Raw genomic sequence first — 24,700 nt, 5'->3', positions numbered from 1 at the left:
AATTAGCCGGGTGTGGTGGCAGGCGCCTGCAATCTCGGCTACTCGGGTGGCCAAGGCAGAAGAATTGCTTGAACCCGGGAGGCGGAGGTTGCAGTGAGCCAAGATCACGCCACTGCACTCCAGCCTGGGTGACAGAGCAAGACTCTGTCTCAAAAAAAAAAAAAAAAAAAAGGTTAATAAATATCAACCTAGGTAAAAATTTCCATTAGCAACACAGAGCAGGCCATGCTTACATTTAATTCTCCAGGCAGCCAACAACTTCACATTGCTCACTTAGGAGGTTTCAGCTCATTATATGAAACATATTGCAATTTTATGAATATTTTGATGTCAGGTTTAGAGATACATGCAAAAAAATGAAAATAAGTGTCTCTTAATACACTGTGATTCCCCAAGAGCAGAATTTGGGGCTGTGTGAGGTGAATTCTGCCAGGAGCAATGGTTCACACTTGTAATCCCAACAGTTTGGGAGGCCAAGGCAGGAGGATTGCATGAGGCCAAGAATTTGAAACCAGTCTGTGCAACATAGTAAGATCCTGTCTCTACAAAAAAATTAAACAATTAGTTGGGCATAGTAGTGCATGATTGTACTCCCAGTTAGTTGGGAAGCTGAGTTGAGAGGATCGCTTGAGCTCAGGCTGCAGTGAGCTATGATAGTGCCACTGCACTCCAGCCTGGGCAACAGAATAAGATCCTGTCTTAAAAAAAAAAAAAAAAAAAAAAAAAAAAAAAAAAAAAAAAAAAAAAAGGTGAATTAGATTTTCTTCATTAGCTTTTAAGTAGTAAATTAACTATTATGTGTAAACTTTACTAAATGCTGTGGTGTCTACCCTGGAACACCTCTGGAATTCTTCCAGCAGTGTGTGTGGTGGGGTGTGGGGTGGGAGGGAGCTCAGGCCCGACCATCCCCTGACCAGACTGCAGGGCCAACTTCCTTTTAAATCTTTGTCTCCCACTTCTAGAATTGACGCCATATTGCCACAAAATGCTCTCTTAAAACACAAACATAACTTCTGAGTGTGTAGTATTGATCCAAAGGGGAGTCTATAATAGGAAAAGAAAAGGCTTTCAAGTTTAGTCAGCAGAAATAAAATGAGCCAGTTTGGTAAATTTAGAAAAGAATGCATATGTCAACAAGACCTCATAAGACAGACCACCACCAGAGACCACAAGCTGGCTGACTGTAGAGTAGTTTGTGGAGTGGGGAGAATCAAGAATACACTGGGGGCCTGGTGGGGCGGTTCACGCCAGTAATCCCAGCACTTTGGGAGGCCGAGGCAGGCGGATCACGAAGTCAAGAGATCCACACTATCCTGGCCAACATGGTGAAACCCTGTCTCTACTAAAAATACAAAAATTAGCAGGGCGTGGTGGCAGGCACCTGTAATCCCAGCTACTCTGGAGGCTGAGGCAGGAGAATCACTTGAACCCGGGAGGCAGAGGTTGCAGTGAGCCGAGATCCCACCACTGCACTCCAGCCTGGGTGACAGAGCAAGACTCTAAAAATAAATAAATAAATAAATAAATAAATAAATAAGAATACTCTGGGAGTTTGGGCAAGGAGGGTTAAGGTTTCCAAAAAGGCTGATATACCCCACTGGTTGTTCTGGAGACAGGTCCACCTCCTCATAGGAAAGTGGTGTAACAAAGAGGAAAAGTGCACAAACGAAGCAGGCAGCCATTAGCAGTGGGGCAGCATGACTTCCAGTTAGCGCCCCCTTGAGGAGGGCCTAGGGAGGAGTGTGGAAGGGGATGGGTGCCGCTGATAAGGCTGGTCAAGGGGAAGAATCCGAAGTCCAAAGGGTTCTGGGTACAGCACAGTCAGATTCTCTGACTCTACCTGCCAGCGTTGTGGCCTGGAGGGGCCTGGAGGGGCCTTTGGGCTAAAGCAGGCACCCGTTGCTTCTCCTGTTGCAGCCCGCTATTTAGATCCTTGCTCTTTGCCACAACCCAGGAAGGTCAAGTCTGTCCAGAGAGTACAGTGGGTGCAAAGACAAAGCGACACCCACTGTTGACTGCTTAAACCCCTCCACAGCTCCAAAATGAAGCTCAAAATCTTCCTTGGAGCCCTCGAGGGTCCTAAATGATTGCTGGCTTATCTCCAGCTCAGACCACCTGTCTAGCAGACCCAGCACCACGTTGGAGCCCCACTGCCACACTCCATCCTCATGCCTCTGCCACCTGCTGTCCCACAGGGCTCTCTGTGGTCAGGACCTTCACTGGGAACGATTCGCTTAAACCAGCCATTCTCAAGTGTGGTTTGGGGAATTCTAGGGGTCCCTAGGCCTTTTCAGAGGATCTATAAGGTCAGAACTATTTCCATAATAACATGAATGTTTGCCTTTCATACTCTCATTCTCTTGTGGGTATATAGAGAACAAAAAGTTTATTGATCTGATTTTAGATTTCACATTGCAACTAACCTTTAAGAAACTACTCTTTGTCAAGTTTTGGTGTAGTATCAAAGAACATTCACAATTATATGAAAAGGCTATTTAAATGCTCTTCTCTTTTCCAATTACGTATCCATGCATTTTCATATAATCTAATAAAAACATTTCATGACAGATTGAATGGTCAAGAAATGACAATCTAGCTGTCTTCTACGAAGCCAGACCATTACAAGATTTGCAAAACTGTAAAACAGTGCCACTCTTCTTTTTTTTTTTTTTGAGACAGGGTCTCACTCTGTCACCCAGGCTGGAGTGCAGTGGCACCATCACGGCTCACTCATGCAGCCTCGACCTCTGGGGCTCAAGTGATCCTGCAGCCTAAGCATTTCAATTAGCTGGGACTATAGGTGTGTACCACCACACCCGACTAATTTTTTCTTTCTTTCTTTTTTTTTTTTTGGAGACAGTTTCCCTCTTGTCACCCAGGCTGAAGTGCAGTGGTGTGATCTCGGCTCACTGCAACCTCTGCCTCACGGGGTCAAGTGATTCTCCTGCCTCAGCCTCCGGAGTAGCTGGGATTACAGGTGCACACCACCAAACCAGGCTAATTTTTGTATTTTTAGTAGAGACAGTTTTTCACCATATTGGCCAGGCTGGTCTCAAACTCCTGACCTCAGGTGATCTGCCCACCTTGACCTCCCAAAGTGCTGGGATTACAGGCGTGAGCCACCGTGCACACCTAATTTTTTTATTTTTGTAGAGACAAGGTATCCCTATGTTGCCCAGACTGGTCTCAAACTCCTGGGCTCAAGTGATCCTCCCACCTCGACCTCCCAAAGTACTGGAATTACAGGCATGAGCCACTGCACCTGGCCAGGAAATATAGTTTTTTTTATACATATAGAGTTTGTTAACATATTCTGATTTTATTATTGTTATTTTTAAATTTCTGATAGAGTAGTTACCAATAGATCTAACCCACGTAAACAAAAGCTCCCTTGAGTGTCCTCAGGATTCTTAAAAAACAAACAAAAGTTATTTGGGATCCTTAATAATTTTTGGCTGGGCACAGTGGCTCACGCCTAGAATCCCAGCACTTTGGGAGACTGACGGGGGAGGATCGCTTGAGCCCAGGAGTTCGAGATCAGCCTAGACAACATGGCAAAACCCTGTCTCTACAAAAAATACAAAAATTAGCCAGGTGTAGTGGCATGTGCCTGTAGTCCCAGCTACTTGAGATGCTGAGGTTGGAGGACTGCTTAAGCACAAGAGGTCAAGGCTGCAGCGAGCCATGATCACGCCACTGCACTCCAGCCTGGGAGACAGTGAGACCCTGTCTCAAAATAAAATAAAATAAAATAATAAAAATAATTTTTAGTGTAAAAGGAAGGATCTTGAGACCAAAGCTTGAGAACCACTGCCTTACTTGAGGCTTGAGAACTCTGCTCAGCAGGCAGAGTTGAGCTATAATGTAGCTATGCCTCTACTTTTGCACACCAATTCTACCAAATTAGTTATCTTTTCACATGCCTGTCTTTTCCACTACTCTATGCACCTCCTGATGGTGTCTATTCATCTTAAACACCACCCCCGCACCCCCAACCAGTGTCTGGCACAGAGTAGAAATTCCAGATAAATGAATGAGGTAAGAGATAAGCCCATGTGGACAGACATCACAGGCTGCCGAGTGAACAGCCTACAGATGTTCACAGGATGGGTGGATAAATATGTGCGTTATTTTTTCAAACTGACTCAAGTTGTTACTGAGACTCTGACCTGAATTTAAACATAAAAGATAAACATTCTTAAAACCTAGAAAGTTCAAAAAAAATTAACCTAAGAAACAATTCTACTGTTTCTATTCTGTTAAACTTTCAGGAACATACTTGCAAGCAAATAACCAGTAAAATCCATCATGCCAGTGGATGCCATAACTTCAGCCAAAATGATTTGCCACTAAAAAGTGAAATGTGGCCTGGGCCATATTCTTAACAAATAGTCCAAGAGCCAAGAGAAGCAAACATGCATAAAATACAAAACACTACATTATTCTAAGAATGAAGAGAAGGTCATACCCTCTGGGCAAGGACTACCAATGAGCATGCTTTTCCATTTTTGTTCCCCATCAAAATGAGAAAAAAAAAAAAGCAGATTGGACTTGAGAATCCAGGCCACAGCTATAGTGTTTGCCTTCTGGTTTCATGATTGTCACTCCACCATTTTCTTTTCTTTCTTTTTTTTTTTTTTTTTTTTGAGACAGAGTCTCACTCTGTCACCCAGGCTAGAGTGCAGTGGCACGATCTTGGCTCACTGCAACCTCCACTTCCCGGGTTCAAGTGATTCTCCTGCCTCAGCCTCCAGAGTAGCTGGGATTACAGGCACCCGCCACCATGCCCAGCTAATTTTTGTATTTTTAGTAGAGACGGAGTTTCACCATGTTGGTCAGGCTGGTCTCGAACTCCTGACCTTGTGATCCACCCACCTCGGCCTCCCTCCCAAAGTGCTGGGATTACAGGCGTGAGCCACCATGTCCAGCCCACTCCACCATTTTCATAAGCTAAGCAGCCCTCCAGTATATCTGGGAGCAGCCACTTGCACAGCTCATGGAGTGAAAATACCCATGACCACTTCCAGTCTTGGGGTGGGAAAGATAGGTTGTGTCCCATCCTCCTCTTTGTCTCTGACACATTCTCTTGGAAAATGAGAAGAAGGAATCAATGCTGCATGCAGGGTTGGTGCCTTTAGCAAAATGGGCTTCTAGGCGAAGGAGGGCAACAGTGAATGCTGACAACCAGGGAAGGTGGGGGTGATGCGGTCTGTGTGTGTGTATCAGAGGGAGGAAGGGAGGGAGAGAGAGACTTGGAGCCCAGAGAAGCAGTGTGCTTTTCCAGGCAAGTGTGTGGTGGCTTTTCCTGAGACCAGCCCCATCAGAAACCCAACTGTGAAGTTACTGCTGGTGATCCAGAAATCAGGTAACTTGGCCATGCGTAGTGGCTCATGTCTGTAATCCCAGCACTTTGGGAGGTCGAGATGGCAGATCACTTGAGGCCAAGAGTTTGAGACCAGCCTGGCCAACATGGCGAAACTCCATCTCTACTAAAAATACAAAAATTAGCTGGGCGTGGTGTTGTGCCCCTGTAAACCCAGCTACTCAAGAGGCTGTGGTGGAGATGTGCTTGAACCCAGGAGGCGGAGGTTGCAATGAGCCAAGATTGTGCACAGCGTCAGTTTTATATATATATATATATATATATATATATAGAGAGAGAGAGAGAGGTTGTTTATCATCTTGGAATTTGTTTTTTAAAACGTTTCAATTAACATACTAAACACTTCCCACTCCTTTTCACATTTGCAAAAGTGTTGTTTACATCACTATGGAAACAAGGACTTTCAGGAACCTGGAAGACCTATCACTGGGGTCCTCATTTAGTTAACATCAGTAAAGATTCTGACTTCTGAAAACAGGGCTCTTTAGGTCCCTGTGGTCCCTGATTGTAATTTCGACGCCGCTGAGGCTACCAGGTCGCTGGGCAGTTCTCTTAGTAGCCTTTGCAGGGGGTCAGATTCGAGCGGCTGGCCAACAAGGTATAAATGTCAAATACAGTTTCAAAGAACTTAATAGAATGATAGTTGTGGTAAAGCTTTTACTTACTGTGTACCTAGAATTTATGTATATTACCTCATTTATTCCTCACAGAAATGTTCCAAGGTTGGCATTCACATTTCCATTTTACAGATGATAAAACTGAGCCTCGGGGAGGTTATATCACCTACGTTATATCACATCTATAGCCTCGGGGAGGTTATATCACATCTGGAAAGTAGCAGAGGCAGGACTTGAACCCAGGTCAATGCCAAAACTCATTCTCTTGGCACTGCCCAACCTTCCTATAACCTCCACATGCCAGGCTTACCAAGGCCCTTGTTTAGAATCAGCTGATTTACATGTTTTCTGCGTGTTTTCATGACATTTCCTTTCTCTAGGAAACATGTTCGCTGGATCAGATGAATAGACCCCTGGCATTTTCCATTCCTACTACCTCGATTCAGCTCATAATGTCCCCACCTCTCTTCTGGGCCAGCTCTTTCTTCCCTGCTACCATGCAGGGAAGCATTATTAACAGATCTAGCAGGGCAAACCCAATAAAAAATTTTCATAACACTTCTGCCCAGATAGGTCCAACAACAAGGACATTTTCAGATGAGAAATCTTGCCCTGAATATTGGAGAAAAGCCATGAGCCTCAGATTCAATTAAAGGCTTCAAAGAAAAGTTTATTTTGAAAACTCGTGTGCAACCACGTCCTCAACTCTGGATGCATTCACCACCAGTGAGGACCCCAGGCCCAGCACATCCAACGAGGACCCAGGGAAAGGAGAGCTTCCCAAATAGTCACCAATCCCTGTCCCTGAGCCCTCCCCGAACCACCCCCACCTGCCCACTTTTGGGGGTGTGCACCACCACTCACCCAGAAGGGCCGTCTGCGGGTGGGTCCGAGCGTGTCTGCCTCTAGAGATGGACCTCCCACGTGACCGCTCCCTGGCCTCGGCAGGGAAGAGGAGGATCTGTCCGAGGATCAGCAGAAAGCAGCCTGCGAGCATCTTTGCCATTTTCAAGACGAGCAAGAGGGGCAAGGCTGTGACAAACACAACACGAGAAGGGGGCAGGGTGAGATTTCCGGGTCTCCCTGAACTCCAGGAGCTGCAGGCCCGCTGCCCCGCCTTTTCAAAGTTCAAACAGGCCACTTGTACTCAAAATGCCGTTTGTGTGTTTGGCCTTTGAGAGCTTAAGTAGCCCCCGTTGGTAGGCTCTTCTTGGACACTCTGAGCAGGGCATGCATAGTTGGAATTTTTCATCACTTTAATCACTGTAAGACTGAATGGAAAACTTGAGAAAAATCTACCCTGAAGTTTCATTTTGTTTTTGTTTTTTGTTTTTTTTTTTTGAGACGGAGTCTCACTCTGTCGCCCAGGCTGGAGTACAGTGGCGCGATCTCGGCTCACTGCAAGCTCTGCCTCCCGGGTTCGCGCCATTCTCCTGCCTCAGCCTCCCAAGTAGCTGGGACTACAGGCACCCGCCATCGCGCCCGGCTAATTTTTTGTATTTTTAGTAGAGACGGGGTTTCACCGTGTTAGCCAGGATGGTCTCGATCTCCTGACCTCGTGATCCACCCGCCTCAGCCTCACAAAGTGCTGGGATTACAGGCGTGAGCCACCGCGCCCGGCATATTCTGAAGTTTCTTATCAGTTAAGTTCATTATCAATTACTCATAGTCACATTTTACATTTTGGATTTGAACAAAAAAAAGCTATTATATATCTGAGAGTTCCAAGTAACAATATTCATTCAGTCTAATAATAGTAGATGGCATCAGTTTATATAAATTATACATATAAAATTCATGTGTAGTTGACATAAAGTAGCATCACATAGCCAGCCTCCCAGCCTCCCTGTCTCCCACATACATTTATTACAAGAGTGTTGGCATAGTGGTTATGGGCCTGGACTCTGGTACTAGACTGAGGCCATGTGCCAGGCCCTATTCTAAATTCTTTACCTATATTAACTTGCTAATTACCTAATATTATTCCCACATTCCCATAAGGCTCAGGAAGGGTCAGTGACCTGCCCAAGGTCACACACAGTTAGCAAGTATCAGAGCCAGAATTCAAACCCAGGGTCATGTCTAGGTGCCATGGCTCATGTCTGTAATCCTAGCGCTTTAGGAGGCCTAGACAGAAGGATTGCTTGATGCCAGAAGTTTGAAACCAGCCTGGTCCACACAGCAAGGCCTCGTTTCTACAAAAAAACTTTTTTTAATTTATTTAAGAAGTTAAAAAAGTCCAGGTGTGGTGACGCACACCTGTAATCCCAGCACTTTGGGAGGCCAAGGTGGGCAGATCACTTAAGGCCAAGAGTTTGAGACCAGCCTGGCCAACACGGCAAAACCCAGTCTCTACTAAAAATACAAAAATTAGCCGGAGCCGGGCGCAGTGGCTCATGCTTGTAATCCCAGTACTTTGGGAGGCTGAGGCGGGCGGATCACAAGGTCAGGAGATCGAGACCATGGTGAAACCCTGCCTCTACTAAAAACACAAAAAAATTAGCCGGGAGTGGTGGCGGGCGCCTGTAGTCCCAGCTACTCGGAGAGGCTGAGGCAGGAGAATGGCGTGAACCCAGGAGGCGGAGCTTGCAGTGAGCCAAGATTGCGCCACTGCACTCCAGAGCAAGACTCCGTCTCAAAAAAAAAAAAATTTGCTGGGTTTGGTGACTCATGCCTGCAGTCCCAGCTACTTAGGAGGCTGAGGCACAAGAATTGCTTGAACCCAGGACTGCAGTGATCAGAGACTGCACCACTACACTCCAGCCTGGGTGATAGAGTGAGACCCTATCTCAAAAAAAAAAAAAAAGTAAAACAAATTCAAACCCAGGACTAGCAGGTCAATTTTCCAATGCATTGATTAGTAGAAAACTGAAAGGAAAATCCCCAGAAATCAAGTCATGAAACGCCATAGTTCTTTCTTTGTCAGAGGCAGGGACTGGGCAGGGGTGGGGCAGGGACCATGTTTCAAAACTTAAAAAAAAAACCTCGCTATTTCAGGGAACTGTTTGTTCAGCAAACTGCTTCCAGGAATTGACCTGGGAATGCACCTGGGCCTGTCAACCTTCAGAGTCCAGTTTTTCACATTTGCTGTATTGAACTAGCTCACTCTTTTTAATATAATTTTACTATGCATTAAGATTATATTAAAAATAGTGAATGTTTATTCAGCATCTCCTACGTGCCAGGCACTGGGCCAAGTGCCTTCAACGTATTAAGTGATTTAATTTATAGAGTAACTCAGAGAAGTAACTTGCCCAAGGTTACATCGCTCATAAGAGGTGAAGTTCCAGGACCCACTAGCTCAGTGGTCCCCAATTTTTTTGGCATCAGGGACCAATATCGTGGAAGACAATTTTTCCACAGACCCAGCTGTGGGGGTGGTTTTGGGATGATTCAAGTGCACTACATTTATTGTGCACTTTATTTCTATTATTATTACCTTGCAATATATAATGAAATAATTATACAGCTCAACATAATGTAGGAGTCAGTGGGAGCCCTGAGCTTGTTTTCCTGCAACTAGATGTTCTCATCTGGGGGTGATAGGAGACAGTGACAGATCATCAGGCATTAGATTCTCATAAGGAGTGTGCAATTCACAATAGGGTTCATGTTCCTATGAGAATCTAATGCCTTAATTTGTGCAGCAGCAATTAAAAAAAAGAATCTAATGGATCTAACGGTGCTGGTGATCTGAGAGGAGGCAGAGCTCAGGTGGTAACGCAGGCGATGGGGAGCGGCTGTAAATATAGATGAAGCTGAGCTTGCCCACTGCTCACCTCCTGCTGTGCGGCCTGGTTCCTAACAGACCATAGACTGATTCCAGGGGGATTGAGGACCCCTGCACTAGCTCATTACAAATAACTACTCTCCTCACTCCCCTTTTTAAACCATTTAAACTTTTTTTGAGACAAGGTCTCACTCTCTCACCCAGGCTAGAATGCAGTGGTGTGATCATGGCTCACAGGAGCCTCAACCTCCCAGGCTCAAGGGATCCCCCCACTTCAGCCTCCCAAGGAGCTGAGACTACAGATGTGAGCCAACACACCCAGCCTATTTAAACTCTTTACAAATTACATTGGTCCCTTTTCATAGCTTTAACTCTGAGATTCCTTCTGAGCAAAGGAAGAAAACTTAGAATATCTTTCCCCTTTCTCAAATCCTAAACTTACTCTTTACTTTCAAGCTGCCTTGCTATTTATCATCTCAGGGTTTTTGTTAGCGGTGAGAGGACAGGGTCTCACTCTGTCATCTAGGCTGGAGTGCAGTGGCACAATAACTCACTGCCTCTTTGAACTCCTGAACTCCAGTGATCCTCCCACCCAAGCCTCCTGAGTAGCTGGGACTACAGGTGTGCACCATCATGCCCTCACCTTATTTTATAAAACACTATTCAGTGTGTTACGTCATTTATATGTGATTTATTATTTTATTGCTATTCCCCTTTCTCCAAACAGAGCAAATAAAAAGTCCAGGCTTGTTTGTTTCAAAATGTATACAACATGCTCACAAGGCCCACTTCCACTCTGAGGCATATGCACTCAACACTTGGAATATGATGTGGTGTGTGATCATTTCCAAAAAACAAACATCATTGCATGTGGTTTGGGTTTGCTGTGGATTTCAAGAAATGTTTGTATTTTCAAGTCACCATTGCTAACCAAAAGGCACTGAGGATAGGTGAAGAGTGAGGAGTTAAAAATAAACAAAGCAAAATAATGCTAGCTGTCCAACCCTGAGCAGGTTACTTACCCTCTCTTGACCTCAGTTTCCTCATCTTTAAAATGGAGATAACAATAGACCTAATTGTTATAGAGAATGAATCGGTTCATATGTAGATATATTTAAAGCACTTCAAACATGGCCTGGCACATAGGAAGTGCTGAATTTAAATGTTAGCTATTTCTTGTTGTTGTTGTTGTTTGGAGACAGAGTCTCGCTGTCGCCCAGGCAGGAGTGCAATGGCACAATCTTGGCTCACTGCAACCTCCGCCTCCTGGGTTCAAGCAATTCTCGTGCCTCAGCCTCCCCAGTAGCTGGGACTACAGGTGCGTCACACCATGCCCAGCTAATTTTTTGTATTTTAGTAGAGGTGGGGTTTCGTCATGTTGCCCAGGCTGGTCTTGAACTCCTCACTCACCTCAGCCTCCCAAAGTGCTAGGATTACAGGCATGAGCCACCACACTCGGCCTGTTGTTGCTGTTATTATTTTTGGTATTATTCTGTAATCAAACCAATCAACAGTATACACTGTTGACTGGGTGCAGTGGCTCAAACCTGTAATCCCAGCACTTTGGAGGCTAAGGTGGGTGTATCACCTGAGGTCAGGAGTTCAAGATCAGCCTCCTCAACATGGCGAAATCCTGTCTCTACTAAAAATACAAAATTAGCTGGGCATGGTGGTACATGCCTGTAATCCCAGCTACTTGGGAGGCTGAGGCAGGAGAATTGATTAAACCCGGAAGGTGAAGGCTGCAATGAGCCAAGATTGCGCCATTGCACTCCGACCTGGGCAACAAGAGCAAAAGCAAAACTCCATCTCAAAAAAAAAAAAAGAAAAGAAAAAAAAGAAAGTATACACTGCTAATTTTGTCATATTAAGCCACTTAATGTATATTAGACAGATTTTATGCTTACTTATGTATATTTTCCTAATAATGACATACAAACCCATAATTGTTAAATACACATTAGTATCTAAAAATATTTAAAACTTTCTTTTTATCAAAATGCAATGGCAAAAGGCTGGGGTGCAGTGGCTCACACCCATAATCCCAGCACTTTGGGAGGCTAAGGCAGGGCAACATGGCAAAACCCTGTCTCTACAAAAAATACAAAAATTAGGCCAGGCACAGTGGCTTACGCCTGTAATCCCAGCACTTTGGGAAGCCAAGGTGGGCAGACCACGAGGTCAGGGGATCGAGACCATCCTGGTTAACATGGTGAAACCGTCTCTACTAAAAATACAAAAAATTAGCCAGTCGTGGTGGCAGGCACCTGTAGTCCCAGCTACTCAGGAGGCTGAGGCAGGAGAATGGTGTGAACCCAGGAGGCAGAGCTTGCAGTGAGCCGAGATCGTGCCACCGTGCTCCAGCCTGGGGACAGAGCAAGACTTCGTCTCAAAAAAAAAAAAAAAAATTATCTGGGCAGGTTGGCATGCACCTGCAGTCCCAGCTACTTGGGAGGCTGAGACTGGAGGATTGCTTGAGCCTGAGAGGTCGAGGCTGCAGTGAGCCATAATCACACCACCGTACTCCAGCCTGGGTAACAGAATGAGACTCTGTCTCAAAACAAACAAACAAAGTGCAATGGCATGACAAGTCACAGACTAGTAGAAAATATTTGTAAAATATGTATCTGATCGATTATTTCTATCCAGACTATATACACTCTTTTTTTTTTTTTTTTTGAGACAGAGTCTCACTCTGTCACCCAGGCTGGAGTGCAATGGCGCAATCTTGGCTCACTGCAACCTCTGCCTCCTGGGTTCAAGCGATTCTCCTGCCTCAGCCTCCTGAGTAGCTGGGACTACAGGCTAATTTTTGTATTTTTAGTAGAGATGGGGTTTCACTATGTTGGCCAGGCCAGTCTCAAACTCCTGACGTCAGGCAATCTGCCTGCCTTGGCCTCTCAGAGTGCTAGGATTACAAGCGTGAGCCACAGAGCCTGGCCGGGACTATATAAACTCTTATCACTCAATTAGAAGAGGATAAACCCACTTCAGAATGTGCAAAAGATTTGAATAGTCACATCACCAAAGAAGATACACGGATGAAAAATAAACATATGAAAACACGTTCAACATCTTTAGTCATTAGAAAAATACAAATTAAAAGCACAATAAGATGCCACAACAAATCTGCTGGAATAGATAAAATTGAAAAGAGTATAATAGTGACCTAGGAATATGAAAAAATTAAAAAACAATTTTTAAAAGACTGACATAACCAAGTGTTGGTGAGGATGCGAAGAAACTGGAACCTCAGCTCAGCACAGTGGTGCATACTCGGAATCCCAGAACTTTGGTAGGTCAAGGTGAGCAGGTCATGTTGCCCAGGAGACCAGCCTGGGCAACATGGCGAAATCCCATCGCTACAAAACATACAAAAATTAGCCAGGCATGGTGGCACAAAGGAAGAAAACTTAGAACAGCTACTCAGGGGTGGGGCTGAGGTGGGAGAATCGCTTGACCCAGGAGGTCAAAGCTGCAGTGAGCCATGATCACTGCCACTGCACTCCAGCCTGGGTGACAGAGTAAGACCCTGCCTCAAAAAAAGAAAAAAAGAAAGAAAATCTTATAATGACTTGAAAACTAACATGAAATCTTCTAAAGTTCCTTTAAGTAGAAATATTTTTAATATAAAATATTTTTAGAGAAAGTAAATTAAAAATAATAAATTTAAAAAAGGAATTATGATGTTAACTGTGGGCTTGTAAAAAAGACAAATAATAAGGGTCAGGCATGGTGGCTCACACCTGTAATCCCAGCACTTTGGGAAGCTGAGGCAGGCAGATCACCTGAGGTCAGAAGTTTGAGACCGGCCTGGCCAACATTGTGAATCCCTGTCTCTACTAAAAATACAAACAAATTAGTCAGGCATGGTGGCACATGCCTGTAATCCCAGCTACTTGGGAGGCTGAGGCAGGAGAATTGCTTGAATCCGGGAGGCGGAGGTTGCAGTGAGCCAAGATCACGCCATTGCACTCCAGCCTGGGTGACAGAGTGAGACTCTGTCTCAAAGAAAAAAAAAAAAAGTAATAAAGAAATGGGAAAAGGATACTATATAGATGCCAACATAAAATCAGTGTGGCAATATCAGTACCAGACAAGATAGATTTTTTCCTAAAAACTGCAATGGCAGTGAAACAAGAAAAAAATAAGTCAGTGCATGTATCCATCTCAATGGTTGTTTCTCAGTTTGGCATTTACAGCTGTCAGCATTTGAAGATCAGGACTCATTTCTAACTGGAAAATGGAATGATATTTAAGAACAGTTCCTTTCATTTTTGGGCATCTGAGAAGAATTGCTGTGCTGAGAAATAGAGAGGTTAATTCAGTCTGAACAGATTCCATGAAGCATTTGGGAACATGGAAAGAATATTTTAAAATAATACAACGGCTTTGACTTTTGTTTTAGCAATTTTTCTCTTCTCCATGGGACAATGAGTCTTTTCATTTAACTTCGCCAAGGGGGTGGGGGAAGAGAGAGAGAAGGAGATTATTCTGTCTTAGCTATGGGTTCTTCTAAGCATCACTGTTGCAAGTAAATCCACAGGCGAATAGAATTCCCTCCAGAGCCAGAACTGTATAGTGTGGGCCTTGAGACGAGAGGCCTGGTTCTGCACACCTGCATGACCTCACCTAGGTAACAACTCTCTGGGCTTTAACTAGTCATCCATAAAATAAGAGGCATGGCCTGGGAGCCAGGTTTCTCAGTCTAAACCAGACAATTGGCAAGATCCTGCTATCCTGAAGAAGATGGCAAGATCCCCTCTCCAGTGGTAACCCCATCTCCAGATAAGAGAAAGGGGACAGGACACTAATATTTATTAAGTCTCTGGATGGGACAGCCAGTGAACTGGGCATTTTGCACAGTATCATCTCATTTGATCCCCACAATCATTCTGTGAGGTGGATGAGTTCCAAATTTTATGGATGGAACACTAAGATGTATAGGTGGAAAGACCTCTCCAAGGCCTCAGAACTTGTTAACTGGCAGAGACAAGATTCTACCCTGGCACCTCTCAGGCAGTCAATCTACTTGTTAAGAATAAGATTTTCGGGCCGGGCATGGTGGCTCATGCCTGTAATCCCAGCACTTTAGGAGACCAAGGAGGATGGATCACTTGAGGCCAGGAGTTCGAGACTAGCCTGGACAACATGGTGAAATCCCATTGTAGCAGGATTTTTTAAGGAATCAGAGAGACCGATGGGGTTAAGGAGGATATTTATTATTTAGGTGCACCAGCCCAGTAGGATTAACATCCAAAGGACTGAGCCCTGAACAAAGAGTTAAGTTACCTTTTAAGCATTTCGTGGGGTTGGGGGAGATCTGTGCAGGGCGAAGCATATTACAGCAAGAAACAAAGACAATTATTCAATTAATTGAGAGACATGCATTACAACATTTCTTACTTTCCAAGGAAAAACATGTTTTATGACTTGAGTTTATCTGTCTAGTGACCTTGCAGCTGCACATCTAGAGAAACAGGGTCTTCACAAGGCCTGGGAAAGGAGAAGAGACAAGGCTCACTAGCCGCAGAAAAACAGGCAGTTAATTTTTAAAGGATTCCAGCTCTTCTCTTTCTCAGGAGAAATTGACTTTTCTTATATACAACTGAGTTTCTGCTTACACACATTCTTTAATTTCTTTTAATTCCTGTTCCACCATCTCTACTAAAAATACAAAAATTAGCTGGGCATGGTGATGCACACCTGTAATTCCAGCTACTCGGGAGGCTGAGGCAGGATAATCATTTGCACGCGAGAGGCAGAGGCTGCAGTGAGCTGAGATGGCGCCACTGCACTCCAGCCTGGGTGACAATGCAAGACTTGGTCTCAAAAAAAAAAAGAAAGATTTTTCTAATGATAAATTCTTAGACATCAGGCTCAATAGTTTTGCCCAAGATCTCTCTGTCAGCATACCAGGTATGCACACCAACTGTTCTGTGAGTTCACAGAGAATCATGCAATACTGGAGCTGCGTGAATTTCAGGCTATACCTTCCTGTCTTCCACCTAATCCTGGAATCCTTAGCAAATGGGAAGACAACCTCTGGCTAGGATTCAAGGCCATCCACAATCTTCAGGCAGCTCTAAATGTTAGACCTCAGTTCTCCGCGACGTTGACCTGATGCTGTCTGTAACGTCCACCCAGTGGTGCAGGCCTGCTTGCCAATTCATCCTGTCCAGATACAAAGTCATCTTTTCCTCAAATCCTTTCATGGTCATGCTAACCCCATCTGCCCAGCCATCCAGACCAGAAACTTGGGAGCCAGCTTCCACGTGTCCTCTGTATCCTCAACACATTTGTGAGTGGATAAATTCTGGTGTTCCCACCTCTGCACAGCTCCCCTGTCCAGGCCTCCTGACAGTTCCCACTGCTGCAGCGAATGTTCTACCCTCACCCTTTCTCAAACAACTCCCAGGAGCCTCAGAACTGCCCTCCCTGCCTTGGGTCCCTCACCTACTGGCCCTTCGCTTGTTTTGAATCTGCCTGTGGCCTCACTGTGCAATGTTAACATTCAAGGCCCTGACCACTGCCCACCTCTCTGACCATGGTGGCCCCCACATCCACCCCAGCCTCCCCATTAGGGCTTGAAGAACTCAGACTCTTGTCATAGCGGGGCACCTCCATCCATGCTGGTCCCTCGCCCTGAAATTTCTACATTCTACATTCATCGAAATTGCATTCAGTCCTCAAGCCTCAGCTCACATGTCACTCATGCTGTAAAATATTCTCTCGTTTTTCTAATGAGAACTGACTGCTTCATAGACCCCTGACAATGGGTTCGTTGTCTGCTGCAGCACACACCTTGTCACCTCTGTTTGCTTCTTGTGCTAGGTACCAAATTGTGTGAATACTTTTTTAAATTATTAATTTGAACAAACATATTTATTGATCTTTCATTAATTAACAAAATATTAGTTGAAGCAAAATGGCCCTGGTTCTGCATCCAAAAAGTACCAAAGTCAAGTCCATGTCTTCCTCTACGTACTATGTTTGCCTGAATGCAGGCAACTGTAATAGGAGGATAATGTCTTCCTTCTTCTTTTTTTTTTTGAGATGGAGTTTCGCTCTTGTTGCCCAGGCTAGAGTACAGTGGCATGATCTCGGCTCACTGCAACCTCCACCTCCTAGGTTCAAGTGACTCTCCTGCCTCAGCCTCCCAAGTAGCTGGGATTACAGGCACCTGCCACCACGCCCAGCTAATTTTTTGTATTTTTAGTAAAGATGGGGTTTCACCATGTTGGCCAGGCTAGTCTTGAACTCCTGACCTCAGGTGATTCCCCCACCTTGCTCTCCCAGAGTTCTGGGATTATAGGCATGAGCCACCATGCCCAGACTTCTTTTTTTTTGTTTGTTTTTTGAGACAGAGTCTTGCATTGCTGCCCAGGTTGGAGTTGCACAATAATGGCTCATTGTAGCCTTGACCTCCCGGGCTCAAGCGATCCTCCTGCCTCAGCCTCCCCAGTAACTGAGACTACACCAGCACCACCACATTTTTGTATTTTTTGTAGAGATGGGGTGTTGCCATGTTGTCCAGCTGGTCACAAGCTCCTGGGCTCAATGATCCTCCAGCCTTGGCCTCCCAAGTCCTGGAATTACAGGTGTGAGGCACTGTGTCTGGCTCCTATTTTTCCTGATTGGAAGACCCCACATACAATTTCTTGGTCAACTTGAATATTTTAAAGGATATAGATGAAATATCAAGTATCTACTTATAATAATGTATCAGTTAATTCACAAATACATATTTAAAACATTTTAAGTTATAAAATAACGTGTTAATTTAGAAAAACTGCTTTTTTCATTTTATAAATGTTCCATAAAACTTTTCTTTTCCATAAAACAATGTTTTCAAATGCCTTACCTGCCTCTCTAACATCGGTTTTGTTTTTTTTGTTGTTTTGTTTTTGGTTTTGGTTTTGGTTTTGGTTTTGGTTTAGTACTCAGCAGTCATCCCGAAATCCTGGGTGAGACTGCATGGAAATGGAAGCTATGCATGCTAAAAGCAACCAGGCACAGGGCATGGGGCCTTACCCCACACACACTTTGGACACTCACTGTCTCCAGACTTCTTGAGCACAAGACAGAAATAACCCACTGTCATTTCATTTTTTCTGGAACTTGCAGCTGAACTTAATCCTAACCAGTAGACTCTTTTTAAGGCTCTCCTAATGAACGCATTTGGCACCAGTGCTAAATACAATCTTCCCTTCCTGAATTTCTGCAGGTTGAATTGCATTTATGACAACTGAGATATGGGTAGGTAGTCATTCCCTTTCAAAATGAAGTAGGCCAAGAGCAGAAGCTCATGCCTGTAATCCTGGCACTTTGGGAGGCTGAGGTGGGAGGAACACTTGAGCCCAGGAATTTGAGACCAGTCTAGGCAATATAGTGAGACTTCGTCTCTACAAAAAAAAAAATTTTTTTTTTTTTTGAGACTGAGTTTCACTCTTGTTGCTCAGGCTGGAATGCAATGGCGCAATCTCGACTCACTGCAACCTCCGCCTCCCGGGTTCAAGCGATTCTCCTGCCTCAGCCTCCAGAATAGCTGGGATTACAGGCATGCACCACCACACCTGGCTAATCTTGTATTTTTAGTAGAGACGGGGTTTCTCCATGTTAGTCAGGCTGGTCTCAAACTCCCAACCTCAGATGATCCGCCCGCCTTGGCCTCCCAAAGTGCTAGGATTATGGGCATAAGCCACTGTGCCCGGCCCCCCGAAAATTTTTTTTTTTTTTTGAGACGGAGTCTCGCTGTCGCCCAGGCTGGAGTGCAGTGGCGCGATCTCGGCTCACTGCAGGCTCCGCCCCCTGGGGTTCACGCCATTCTCCTGCCTCAGCCTCCCGAGTAGCTGGGACTACAGGCGCCCGCCACCTCGCCCGGCTAATTTTTTGTATTTTTAGTAGAGACGGGGTTTCACCGTGTTAGCCAAGATGGTCTCGATCTCCTGACCTCGTGATCCGCCCCCCTCGGCCTCCGAAAGTGCTGGGATTACAGGCGTGAGCCACCGCGCCCGGCCGAAAAATTTTTTTAATTAGCTGAGCATGGTGGTACACACTTATAGTCCCAGCTACTCGGGAGGCTGAGGTGGGAGGATTGCTTGAGCACCAGGAGGTTGAGGCTGCAGTGAACTATGATCATGCCACTGTGCTTCAGCCTGGGTGACAGAGAGAGACCTTATCTCAAAAAAAAAAAAAAAAAAAAAGAGTGTGAATGGAAACAATCTCAACAGTCCTTAACAATAGTACAGAAAAACTGTGGTGTGGCCATATAATGGGATATTACACAGCAATAAAAAGAATTAATTATGGCATATGATAACATGAGAAATTTACAAATATAATATTGAACAAAATAACATTCAAAAATTGACAAAATCTATCTACAATCATAGGAATCAGGACTATGGTTATACTTGGCGTGTTAGTGCACAGAAAGAGCCGGAGGGGAGATTCTGGGTGCTGGCAATGTTGTATTTATTGATCAAAATGCTGGTTACACGTGGGTTTATGTCATGAAAACTAATCTAGCTGCACCCTTGATTAGTGTACTTTTTTGTATGTATACTTCAATAAGAAGTTTGTATGCCAGACGCAGTGGCTTAAGCCTGTAATGCTAGCACTTTGGGAGGCCAAGGCGAGCAGATTGCTTGAGCTCAGGAGTTCGAGACCAGCCTGGTCAATATAATGAGACCTTGTCTCTACAAAAAATACATAAATTGTCCAGGCACGGTGGCTCATGCTTGTAATCCCAGCACTTTGGGAGGCCAAGGCAGGCAGATCACCTGAGGTTGGGAGTTCGAGACCAGCCTGACCAATATGGAGAAATCCCATCTCTACTAAAAATACAAAACTAGCCAGGCATGGTGGTGCATGCCTGTAATCCCAACTACTCGGGAGGCTGAGGCAGGAGAATCACTTGAACCTGGGAGGCAGAGGTTGCAGTGAGCCGAGATTGCACCACTGCACTCCAGCCTGGGCAACAAGAGCGAAACTCCGTCTCAAAAAATAAAAATTAAAAAAATACAATAATTAGCCAAGCATGGTGGCACATGCCTGTAGTCTCAGCTACTCGGGAGGCTGAGGTGGGAGGTTGGCTAGAGCCGGGAGGTTGGCTAGAGCCAGGAGGTTGCAGTGAGCTAGGATCACACCACTGCACTCCAGCCTGGGTGACAGTCAGACCATGTCTCAAAAGAAAAAAAGAAAAGTTTGCTTGAAAAGCAGGCAAATACTCGGCCGGGTGTGGTGGCTCACACCTGTAATCCCAGCACTTTGGGGGGCTGAGGCAGGCGGATCATGAGGTCAGGAGATCAAGACCATCCTGGCTAACACGGTGAAACCCTGTCTCTACTAAAAATACAAAAAATTAGCTGGGCGTGGTGGCGGTCACCTGTAGTCCCAGCTACTCGGGAGGCTGAGGCAGGAGAATGGTGTGAACCCGGGAGGCAGAACTTGCAGTGAGCCGAGATCATGCCACTGCACTCCAGCCTGGGAAATAGAGCGAGACTCCATCTCAAAAAAAAAAAAAAAAAACAAAAAAACAAAAAAAAACAGGCAAATACTCTACACAGATCCAGAGAGCAAAATAAAAATAAAAAATAAAGTAAGACAAAGCAGACAAAATTAACCTATGGTGATAGAAGGTAAAATAGTAGTTGCCTTAGGGGAAGATGATAATTTATTTGGGGTCCAAAGGGGGCTATGGGTGCAGATCTTGCGGGCAATTACATGACAGTGGAGAGTGCTCACTTGTAAAACTCCATTGAGATTTCCCTCATGATTTGTGCACCTTTTTATATGTTCCTCTGATTTAAAAGAAAAAAATTAACTTAACAAATAAAGTGTGCAGTTCCAGGCTCTATTGCCCCCAGGTCCTTCCACCAACAGAGGGACTGAGAGACCTGAGAGCTGCAGCAGAAATTTTGAAGAGTTTAACAGGTGTTCTCTCTTGAGTGGGCCATTGTGCACATCCTGGAAGGGGGTGGTTATTAAGAATGAGGCAGCCCAGGCGGTCACTATTTGGAGATCCTTCTCAGGTCCTGTGGCAGGCAGAATAATTGCCCTCCAAAGATGTCTACATCATAATTCCCAGAAGCTGGGAATATGTGATCTTAGATGGCAAAGGGAATTAAGGTTGCTAATCAGATGACCTTAAAAAGGGGGAGATGATCCTGGATTACCTAGGTGGGCCAATGTAATCACAAGCGTCCTCAAAAGTAGAAGAGGGGCTGGGGGCGGTGGCTCACGCCTGCAATCCCAGCACTTTGGGAGGCCGAGGCAGACAGATCACAAGGTCAAAAGTTCAAGACCAGCCTGACTAACATGGTGAAACCCCATCTCTACTAAAAATAGAAAAATTAGCCAGGCATGGTGGCTCACGCCTGTAATCCCAGCTACTCAGGAGGCTGAAGCAGGAGAATCGCTTGAACCCAGGAGCCAGAGGGTGCAGTGAGCCGAGATCACACCACTGCATTCCAGCCTGGGCAACAGAGCAAGATTCCGTCTCAAAAAAAAAAAAAGTAGAAGAGGTCAGGGCATGGTGGCTAATGCCTGTAATTCCAGCACTTTGGGAAACCAAGGCAGAAGGATTGCTTGAGCCCAGGAGTTGAAGATCAGCCTGGGCAAGATAGAGAGACCCTGTCTCTACAAAAAATGAAAATTAAAAAAAAATTTAGCCAGACATGGTGGCACATCCTTGTAGTCCCAGCTACTTGGGAGCCTAAGTAAGAGGGTCACTTAAACCCGGGAGACTGAGGCTTCAGCGAGCCGCGATCGCACCACTGCACGACAGCCCGGGCGACAGGGCAAAACCTTGTCTCAAAAAAAAAAAAAAAAAGAAGAAGAAGAAGAGGAAGCAGAAGAGAGATCTGAGAGGTGGCAGTGAGAGAAAGATGCAGCCTGACATTGCTGGCTTTGAAGATGGAAGCAAACCAAGCAATGTGCGCAGCCTCTGGAAGTTGGAAAAGGCAGGGGAACAAATTCTCCCTGCTGACACCTGGATTTTTAGCCCCATGAGAACCATTTCAGAATTGTGGCCTCCAGAACTGTAAGATAATAAATCTGTGTTTTAAGTCACTAAGTTTGTGCTAACTTGTTACAGCAGCAATAGGAAACTAGTACAGACACCGTCTGGGAATCTCAGAGAGGTCAAACGTCACTAGAGTGATTTGCTTCACAGAGATCTTGCTCTGGACATGGGGGCGTTTTTTCTATTTCACTAGAAATGGAGGAGGAGAAGCAGCTAGAAAAGTCAGCAAATGCTGTTGATGGGGCAACAGAGACTGTTCTAAGGGCCAAAGTTGAGGGTTACTGGCCAGGTGTGGTGGCTCACGCCTGTAATCTCAGCACTTTGAGAGGCTGAGGCAAGAGGATCACTTGAACTCAGGAGTTCGAGACCAGCCTGGACAACACGGCGAGACCCCGTCTCTGTAAAAAAAACTTTTTACAAAAATCTAAAAAACAAACAAATTTGAAGGTTACTCAAGGAGAGGGAGAAAGCCCAAAAAGGACAGGAAGGAGCCACTTCTGAACTGAGTTTCAAGAAGCTCTGGGCTGACAAATGGAGATTTGATCCTTAGCCTTGACCCCTCTGGTCTTGAGCTTTTGGTCTTTAAGACATGTGAAAACAGCCGAGCATGGTGGCTCACACCTGTAAACTCAGCACTTTGGGAGGCTGAGTCAGGTAGATCATGAGGTCGGAGTTTGAGACTAGCCTGGCCAACACGGTGAAACCCTATCTCTACTAAACATACAAAAATTAGCTGGGCATGGTGTTGCAACTTGGGAGGCTGAGGTAGGAGGATTGCCTGAACCTAGGAGGCAGAGGTTGCAGTGAGCAGAGATTGTGCCACTGCACTCCAGCCTGGGCAACACAGAGAAACTCTGTCTTGGGAAAAAAAAAAGAAAAGAAAAAAAAGACATGTGAAAACAAACTCAACTGGGAGGGTACAGGGAGAAGCCCTAAACAGAAGTGAGCTAAAACTCTTTGATTTAGATCATTTTCTCTAATACTCTAATATTTCTTTCTTTTTTCTAAATAGTTTTTCTTACCATCATGCCCAATCTAATACTCTAATATTTCTGGCAGATAGAATAATATGTCAAAGATGTCTATGGCCTAATCCCCAGACTGTGTTGCCTTACATGGCAAAAGGGACTTTGGGCCGGGTGCAGTGGCTCACGCCTGTAATCCTAGGACTTTGGGAGGCCAGAGTGGGCAGATCACCTAAGGTTAGGAGTTCCAAACCAGTGTGGCCAATACGGTGAAACCCCACCTCTACTAAAAACATAAAAATTAGCCAGGCGTGGTAGTTCATGGCTGTAATCCCATCTATTTGGGAGGCTGAAGCAAGAGAACACTTGAACCTGGGAGGCAGAGACTGCAATGAGCCGAGATCACGCCACTGTACTCTAGTCTGGGCGATAGAACGAGACTCTGTCTTGAAAAAAAAAACGGGAGGACTTTGGAGATGTGATTGACTTAGGAATTCTTTTTTTTTTTTTTTTTTTTTTTTGAGACGGAGTTTCGCTCTGTCGCCCAGGCTGGAGTGCAGTGGCGCAATCTCGGCTCACCGCAAGCTCCGCCTCCCAGGTTCACGCCATTCTCCTGCCTCAGCCTCTCCGAGTAGCTGGGACGACAGGCGCCCGCCACCACGCCCGGCTAATTTTTTTGTATTTTTAGTAGAGACGCGGTTTCACCGTGGTCTCGATCTCCTGACCTCATGATCCGCCCACCTCGGCCTCCCAAAGTGCTGGGATTACAAGCGTGAGCCACCGGGCCCGGCCTGACTTAGGAATTCTGAGATGCAGTGATTAGCCCAGATTTTCTTTTCTTTCTTTTTTTTTTTTTTTTTTTGAGACAGAGTCTCGCTCTGTCACCCAGGCTGGAGTGCAGTGGCGCGATCTCGGCTCACTGCAAGCTCCGCCTCCCAGGTTCACGCCATTCTCCTGCCTCAGCCTCTCCGAGTAGCTGGGACTACAGGCGCTCGCCACCACGCCCGGCTAATTTTTTCTATTTTTAGTAGAGACGGGGTTTCACCGTGGTCTCCATCTCCTGACCTCGTGATCCGCCCGCCTCGGCCTCCCAAAGTGCTGGGATTACAAGCGTGAGCCACCGCGCCCGGCCCAGATTTTCTACGTATGGTTTTGTAAGAGGGAGACAGGAGAGTCCGGATGGGGAGGAGGGTCAGAAGATGCTGTTACTGGCTTTGAGGATGGAAGAAGGAACCAGGAGCCAAGAAATGCAGTCAGGTTTTAGAAGTCAGAAAGTGAAAGACATTTTCCCAAGAGCCTACAAAAGGAACCACAGAGCCCTGCTGACACCTTGATTTTAGCTCTATGAAACCCATTTCAGAGTTCTGAACTTCAGAACCGCAAGATAACAACTTTGGGTTGTTTTAAGCCACTATGTTTGTGAAATTTGTTATAGCAGCAATAGGCAACTAATACAACAACGTAAAATAACTACACGGTATCCCCATGGGCAGTGAGCCCCACTTTCCATAAGTAGATAAACGTTCCTCTGACAGTACTTTTAGAATAACTTTCCAAAAATGTTAGCTGATCCACCTGCTCAGCCACTGATTTTTACATGCAGGTATTTTGTGAAATTTTCCATTTCAATTGACTCACTTTGAGTACTTTACACCCTTCACACACTGTTGGATAAATTCACATTAATTATTTCATCTAACCCTTACAACAACCCTATGACATAGTATCATGCCCATTTGACAGATGATATAACCGAGGCTCAGACAATAATAGTAAGTATAGCTAACAAATATTGAGCATTTATTCTGAGCTAGGCACTGAACACATGTTAACTAATTTAATTCTCCCCAAAAATCTTATTCTTCGTTTACAGATGAAGAAACAGATGTCAGGCACACAGAGTCTAAGTAACTTTCCAAAATCTTTGCAGGTATGAGGGGCTTGAACTGCAACCCAGGTCCTTCAGGCGCCAAGAGC

General features: G+C 45.2%; 1 protein-coding gene across 5 annotated transcripts in view; it reads right to left on the bottom strand.

Annotated features, from left to right (window-relative positions):
* MATN2 (matrilin 2) overlaps positions 1-24,700 on the bottom strand; it is a 172,319-nt gene that overhangs the window by 144,727 nt on the left and 2,892 nt on the right. For all 5 annotated transcript variants that reach the window (XM_055286856.2, XM_055286858.2, XM_055286860.2 and 2 more), the window contains exon 2: positions 6,865-7,032. In XM_055286856.2, coding sequence (XP_055142831.1) covers positions 6,865-7,006 — 142 coding nt within the window. In that variant the 5' untranslated portion in view covers positions 7,007-7,032. The remainder of the gene's footprint in view (positions 1-6,864; positions 7,033-24,700) is intronic.

The sequence above is a fragment of the Symphalangus syndactylus genome, chromosome 7 (assembly GCF_028878055.3).
Source record: "Symphalangus syndactylus isolate Jambi chromosome 7, NHGRI_mSymSyn1-v2.1_pri, whole genome shotgun sequence".
NCBI classification, from domain to species: domain Eukaryota; kingdom Metazoa; phylum Chordata; class Mammalia; order Primates; family Hylobatidae; genus Symphalangus; species Symphalangus syndactylus.
This window is presented reverse-complemented; position numbering and strand designations above follow the sequence as displayed.